Source organism: Belonocnema kinseyi, chromosome 4 (assembly GCF_010883055.1).
Source record: "Belonocnema kinseyi isolate 2016_QV_RU_SX_M_011 chromosome 4, B_treatae_v1, whole genome shotgun sequence".
In the NCBI taxonomy this organism is placed as follows: Eukaryota; Metazoa; Arthropoda; class Insecta; order Hymenoptera; family Cynipidae; genus Belonocnema; species Belonocnema kinseyi.
The window spans coordinates 144331251-144338957 of record NC_046660.1 but is presented as its reverse complement, the minus strand read 5'-3'; the positions used below and the strand labels follow the sequence as shown (position 1 = coordinate 144338957).

The window sequence follows — 7707 nt, the reverse complement described above, 5'->3', positions numbered from 1 at the left end:
CACAGAAAGGCATTTCTACTATTTAACGCCCTGATGTTAAAAGCTTCAAAAATAGTTTTTGATATGGTCTTTCTGTTGTATCAAAGCTGAGTCCACTGAAAAATTGTGTAAAGACAAGTGAGATAAGCATCAATTACTACAACTCACTTTCGTGGGTAAAGGGGGGGGGGGTTGATTGAGATGTCCTCAACACTGCATAGGACGGCTAATTATGCACACTATTGACGTTTGGCGTCCCGCGAACAGATATACTTTTAAAGAAGAATGTATATATTTATAGAGCAAAAAGGCTTTATTAAAGTATTTTTAAGCTCTCTGTCAGACAACAAGAATTGATGACAATCTTGAAGTAATTTAGTAAATAACTTATTGAATTCTCATATTATTAGTCTCAAAAGTAGTAATTAAATCATCTAATTTTCACAAATACATTTGCATAATTCAAAAGTAAGAAGCAGATTGTACAAAAAACGGGCACAGGAATTAGAGATTGAAAGAATTATTGATTTAAAATTTAACTTTTACAAAAGAATGTTTACTGATTAGAAGAAAAATCGATCTTCTGCATCAAACAGAAATTACAAATATTCTTATTTACACGTGTCATATATTTGCAAACTCATTGTGTGTCTAATTTCAATGTTCAAATTGGTACTATGGTATTATCGTATGCATTTTTCATTGATTCCTTTTTACAGTAATTTATTACTTCCTTTTCGGTGCTATCTCTGTCATGATCAACTAAATATTCATTTGCATATGGATATTATATAAGTGAGCGTAGTACTGCAAATAAAGCGTAATTATTTACAATATCATTTTTGTTTCCTAATTTCATTTTTAATCAATTTTCATTTTTGTTTGCATTGCGAAAATAAGTAATCAAAAGTAGTGTTTTTTTTAGACAGTGGAATTCGTGCAGTTTAGTGATATCATATATACTTTAATCCTCCAGAGTAACATTTTTAAAGAGATAAGACATTGATTCCTTATTGTGTATACGTCGAATAGCCTCTGCCAGCAGAATACTAATGTCAACCGTTCTGATTTTATTGCACTGCATCTTTTGTAGCTCATGAGGAATTGTATTGGTCACAACAACCTGAAATAGAAATGTTTAGTTAAATTCAGACATCATTACAGAAGTTCTATGCATCATGCATAAAAGACTTGTGATAGCAACAATAGTTTAAAATTAATCGGCGTGTAAAAATAAACTGGTTAACACACTTTAACAGTTAAAAAGATTGAGTATATTAACAAAAAGTCTAAAGGAAATATTACAGTTTTACGTGTGCCCGCTCGACAATCCCTCCACGGTCCACTCTGAACAGATACCACTCCTCTACTAATTTCTCACTCTAACTATCCCTCGCGGATTAAGTAATTAACTAATCAAATAGATATTAAAATAAAGCTTCTAAAATTTGGCCATCCTAGTTCTTTCGGATTATTCTCGTCACTCTAAATCCACATGAGCTTTGGCTAACATTTCTGAACAACGAAATCGTGACCATAGACCAATAAGGATTGGTTCCTTCTCTTCTGATTTAGTTAGACCTATCACATCAATAAACAACTCCAATTTCTGCTGTTAACAATCCTCCATGCAAGTAAATTTATCTGTTAAATGATCATACTTGATTAATGTTTTTTGGAATGACATTTTGAATTTTTCCCACAAATGAAGGTCGTGATACTTGAACGTAAGTATGATTTACCGCGGTTCTACTGGGAGAAAGTATCATTTTCATAGATAGCAGTTGCTTCCGGTGCAACACTAATGACCACGTCTCACGACCGTGAGATGTGTGGTCACAGGGCACGATGAAATTTATTTATTTTAAATTTATTTATCTGAAAATTTTAAGCCCAGCAGACAAATGACCAATTTTAGGGCTACCTTTACAAGAATTTTATAGGTTTCTAAGAAAGAATCTTCTTTATAATATCTATTCCTATTTCAAACGTATTTAGAAGTACTTATCATATATTCGCAGGCCTTACTAGTAAATTCCGAGATGCTTATGAACAATAGGTCAATATCTGGTATTGCTAAGCACATTCGGTTGATATTATTGCATAATGAGTGGAGTGGTGATCCCTGCATCCAACACGTGGCAGCTATTGGCAAGTGAAATGGCAACTGTGATCTGGTGCTGTGATTTGGAACAGTAATTGGCAAAATTGATAAGCAGTAAGGATAGTCTACCAGTCCTCGGACAATTTTAAATGAGAAAACTATTGCCATTAAGGTTCGCCTATTTTCGGGCATTCATACATCAAATCTTCTAATTTCCTGATCACAGTCAAAGCCTGGCGGAGGATATTAATCATCCTCCTTATACGAGAGAATGTTTTCAATGAATGTTTTCAATGTACTCGCAGATTAAAAATTTCTACATATTCGTAACATAAAAGCCAGCGTTTTGTTAGCGCTGCTTATAAGTTTCTCAATTTGTAATGTGAACGTAATTTTTGAGTCACATAATATGCTAAGTTCACGAATTACTTGGACTCTTTCCAGAATTACACCCTCTATGCTTTAATCAAATTTCACAACGTCCTTTTTGCGCGAAAAAGTCATAACTTTGTAGTTCGAGATATTTAGATCTATTGAGTTTTTTCTGTACCAATTAAAAAAATGCAACATTATTCTGCAGGACATGACAATCATGCAAAGTTTTTATTGGCAAGAATATTTTTTTATTATCAGTGTACAGTATGTGGTACACAAACGGATTCATATCTTCCCCAACGTCGTTGAAATAAATAGCAAATGATAGTGGCCCAAGAACAGAGCCTTGCGGAAAGCCCGATGCAGGAAATAACGGTTTCGATGCATAACCATCATACTGTGCAACATTTTTTGTGTTAGTGATATACGATTGTATAAGTGATAATATTTTATCTGGAAGACCAATCCTTCATAATTTCATTATTAAAATACCATGATCTTAGGAATTAAAAACTTTACTAAGATCTGTGTAAATTACATCCACTTGTCGAAATTGGTACAGCATAGGTGTTATAAGTTGAAAAAAGTCACCAAATTAGTTACAGTTGATCTCTTAGGAACGAATCAATGTTGCACATGCGAGATAATTAGCGTGAAATAGAATATAATTTATAGAAATTGTCCTATAATTTACTATATCTGATTTATTCCCTTTTTTAAAAGCTGGAAACATTCTAGTAGACTTTCAAGTCATAAGAAATTCTTCCTTGAAAAGTGCAAGATTAAATATCATCAGCGAGATTACAAAGACAGAATTACACAGTACTTTACAATAAAGCACGGAATTTGATCAGTGCCAGCATTTTTTTCTAAAAGTGACACTTTACTGCTTTAAATACGCCTATATCATTTAACAGCAATGTATCTCTCATTAGTTATACATGTTATGACTTAGAAGAAGACCATCACAGTCCGCCATTTGGATAATCTTTGTCAAATCCGTAATTGGGGAAATCACAAAGATAAGCCGGCGAAACCCTCGTGTGTGTTGAGGACACGAAGCGATCAAAGGATGACAGCTTTCTGTATCCATCTCGAAAGTGCCTTGGCATATTTTTGGCACGCTGATACGGCTTTAAGATCACGAACCAGTGATAGCTTCGCACCTCCGAGAGCACCGATCACAAAGACAATTACTTTTACCGAATATTTTGGGTACAGTCATTGCAGCTAACTTTTGAAGTCTTGAGACCTCACCTCATTATCCTTATCATTAGCAGCAATGCTGCAGTCAACCGGAGCCGAGAATTCGATCAAGAACATAGTTCGTTTCCCGAAGTTTCGGAGAACGTCAGGCCTCGAGCATTATTGCTGTAGAGACATGTAGTTCCGGCGTAGGTGGAGCACTCAGATATTATATGTTCTAGGTACTCTGCATCTGCATGATACGCTCTGCACCTGTCGCGTACAACTTCTTGACATAAAATGCGGTCGCGATATACTAGGGAAGAAATAACACTGTCCTGACACGCGGAAATGAAACCCTCTGTACCTAAATTCAGCCCTGATGATTTGAGAAAAGCAAAAGCTTGGTCTTTTGACAAGGACTGTCTTACATTTCTGTAAAAGTTTCCGTGCATTTTTTTATCAAGTAGCTCTTCGCGGAGTTTTCAACCACTGCTTTCTTTACTTTGGCTTTTAGAAAAGAAGCATCTAGATGGATTAATCCACTTTCCTCACTTCTTGTTTTAAGATTTAGATTTTGTAAAGGAACGCTCATTTTCCAATCATCTCGTGGTTCCTGGGAATTTTTATGAGAGGATCCCTACCAGTTGCAATCATGTAAGCTGTAATTATCACAATTCGATTATGAAGATACCGGAGATTCAGAAGTCCACGTCGACCTTGATGGCGTGAAATGTATAATCGCGGAACAGATAAATTGATATGCAAGCTCTTATGCACATGCATGATCTTACGTGTGGCGACGTCAAGGGCCTTAAGGTAATTCTTCGTCCATTTAACAGCCCAAAACGAGTAGAGTAGAACTGGAACAGCCAGCATGTTTGTCGCCGATACTTTGATCAACGCAGACAGATTTGAAGACCAAATCTTCCGAACACGATGTTTGTATCTACTTCGGAGATACTCCTTCACTGATTTTGTGTCCTAAATGCGACTTTGAGGCACGTCCAGGTATGTATAGGTCTCTCCAGTGTCAAGATGTCTGATAATACTTATATCCAGAAGCTCAGGGTCCTTGGGAACGCCAATAACCTTTCCTTTCTTCAGATGAATTTTGGCACATTTGTCCAATCCAAATTCCATACTAATCTTAATTGCACTGCTTTCCAATATTTAAAGCACTCTGAAGTTTGCTTTCAACAGAAGCATAGGTCTTTAGGTCTTCCATTTAAAATACATAAGTGACTTTATGCTTGCGATGATCAGTGTTGCCACAGAGGTATCCAGAAGAATTTCGTAGTGCGAGCGATAGAGGCACAAGTGTGATGCAAAAAAGCAACGGCATCCTGCTACATATTTTTTCGAGCCACGTTGTTCATATATCTCTCTCGACACAGGCTCAAATCTTCGAACAATCGTGTTGCTTGGGACCGCTGTAAAAATCGTAACAATGTGTTCAAACAAGTTATTAGCCTGTGATTCTCTGGGTTGGACATGTTTCCTTTTTGGTAAGGAGTATAAGGCGTCCTAACACCAGATACTGCGGAATAGGCGTTTCCGACTTTAAATATAAGGCGAATATGCGGGCCAGATGTTGGTGTGTAGAAGTAAACTTCTTCCACCAGAAGTTCTTAACACCATCTGGTCCTGCAGCGGAAAATTTCTTTGAAACCCTCAGTGCTTTTTTCACCTCTTCTGCAGTGATCCATGGAAATTCCTCCTTCGATGTTATAAGGTTGTCGCAAAACTCCTTGAATTGGATCATATTATCAGCATCTTGTTTCAAGGGGAACGCTGAAAAGGCGCGATGGATTAGCAAGAAACTGTTTTTTCTCCTTAATCCATCTCTCCCTCTTCTGTACTCTCCTCCTTGCGTCAGATAACACCCTTATTTTGTCAATAATATGTCATCATCCATTTCAGCCAGATCTTTGGGCTTAGGAGGACGTTGCATTTTAATCTCCCTCCTTGTCCTGGAATTACTATTATCTCTCAAAAGTTGCCCGATTTCCGCGGTAGGTCTAAATGTCGCTTCCTCATCTTCGTATTTACGTTGTTAATGTAGTGGCTGAGAAAGCGCTCCGTGCATATATCTAGTAGTCAATAAGTAGACACGTTGATTTCGCAATGACTGGTGCGAAACGAGCTGAAGCTCTAGGAATTTCTTGCACCATAGAGTGTGCATACGCGTCATAAAGCCTCGTCTAACAGGGGTGGTTCGCCGGCTCTTTGTCGTGTTTTCAGCTAAATTATTTGCTGCACCCCGAACTGTAGGGTGATCGGCACTGTTCGCGGATCCATTGTCGGGTGTTCTGCGCGTTCGATCGTTTTAAACCGCATTTACAACTTTTCAACCATCTTATTGTACCTTTAGTCTATATCCAAAAATTGAATTTTTTTATTTGTAATGTGATTTTTCAGAATTAAAACAAAAACTACGCGTCTAATGAAAAAGTGATTTATAACGAATTTGTAGATCTTTTTCATGTGCATAATTTGCCTATAAGTCTTTTTCGTATTTTGCATAGTTAAGACTTCTATTAACTTTTGAATATCGTGCATCATTTGGCTTAAAATGTTCATTTTCGTTTTATGTAAATTTTGAAAATTCTATAACACCGATCATTTTATTTTTATCGAAAAAAGTCGTACAGATAAATGGTTCAAATTTCCGAGTACTGAGAATAGCCGTATATAGAATTCTTAAATCTTGAAAAAAATTGATTAAAATTGTTTGAAAATGCTCTAACTTGTTGAATTTTTATAGAATATAGCTGAATAAAGAACTGGTCATTTCTTTTTATGCCTTGAAAACATGTTCCAAAGCTCAATCCAAACAGATTAGTTTTTCAAACGTTATCGCACCTACAGGGTACAGGGAGCAACTGCCATATATGAAAATGACAGTGGCTCCCAAAAACTCTCAAAAGTGTGCAGTAAGTAGTCCAGCTTAAATATTTTATAACTCGAAAACTACAATTTAAGTAATTTTTGGAAAAGGAATTTTCAATTTATTTATTTTTCATTTTCATACAGGCATGTATATATAATTAAAAATTTGTCATAAGGACAACCGCAGGGTTTCGCCGGGAGCGGGTGCTAATCTGGAAAATTCCACCCACTTCCAGCGAAATCGCGGTAAAATTTCAGCCACAACCAAGTCTCAGGACAGTGAGATAGGTGGTTACAGTCTGTGACGGAATCAATACGACGATCCGGCAAAAGTCCCGTGAGAACTGAGTACATGGGCGACCCAAGGACGACCGCCTTCTGCATTTTTCCCGCAAGTGTTTTCGCATATTGTTGGCAAGGAGGGATGCTTTTCAGGCTATTAGTCAGTGAAAGCTTGGCACCTCCAAGAGCGCCGATGATAGGCACAATTATTTTAAGAGAATCGTTCAGGTACAATCGTCGTAACTTCCTTATAAGGTCCTTGGCTATAACGTTTTAGTCAGCTGGTATCGAAAATTCGAAAAAGAACATGATTCGCTTCTCGAAGTCAAGAAGAACCATGCCAGGCCTCTACTGTGCAACAGAAACAGTTGTCGAGAATATAAAGTTCCAGTATATGAGGCACCTCTCATTCTCGACAATTGAATCTATTTCCCTAGGGGCATTTAGAAGAGCGATATTAAGGTTAATGCCGTAAGAGTGACAGAGATAGTAATAAAGCACTCTTAGTGCCGCATTGTGCCTTTGAATATAGGTCGTTCCCGCGTGAGTTGGACAATTAGACAGTATATGTGCTAAATGCTCGGGATGTGCATGGCACGCCCTGCAGCTATCATCGGGAATGTCTTGGCTCAAAATGTGGCGACGGTATGTTAAGGTGGAAATGACACCGTCTTGGCATTCACAAAATGAAACCCTCTCTACCAGACTTCAATCCGGGCGATTTAAGGAAAGCAAACGTTAGCTCACAAGACATTGACTGACCCTTCACATTTCTGTGGAAGATACCGTGCTCTGTGGCACGCCCAGGTATGTATAAGTCTCTCCAGCGCAAAGGTGTCGTATGGCGCTTCTATCAACGAGCTCAGGATCTTCAGGGATGCCATTAAGTT

General features: G+C 37.5%; 1 protein-coding gene across 12 annotated transcripts in view; it reads right to left on the bottom strand.

Annotated features, from left to right (window-relative positions):
- Nucleotides 1–506: 506 nt before the first annotated feature.
- The window catches only part of LOC117171332 (phosphoribosyl pyrophosphate synthase-associated protein 2), a 228065-nt gene continuing 220864 nt past the window's right edge, over nt 507–7707 (bottom strand). For 11 of the 12 annotated variants that reach the window (XM_033358547.1, XM_033358548.1, XM_033358545.1 and 8 more), the window contains one exon: nt 507–1102. In XM_033358547.1, the coding sequence (XP_033214438.1) occupies nt 944–1102 (159 nt within the window). In that variant the 3' untranslated portion in view covers nt 507–943. The remainder of the gene's footprint in view (nt 1103–7707) is intronic. The other variant, XR_004466864.1, reaches the window with a different exon arrangement.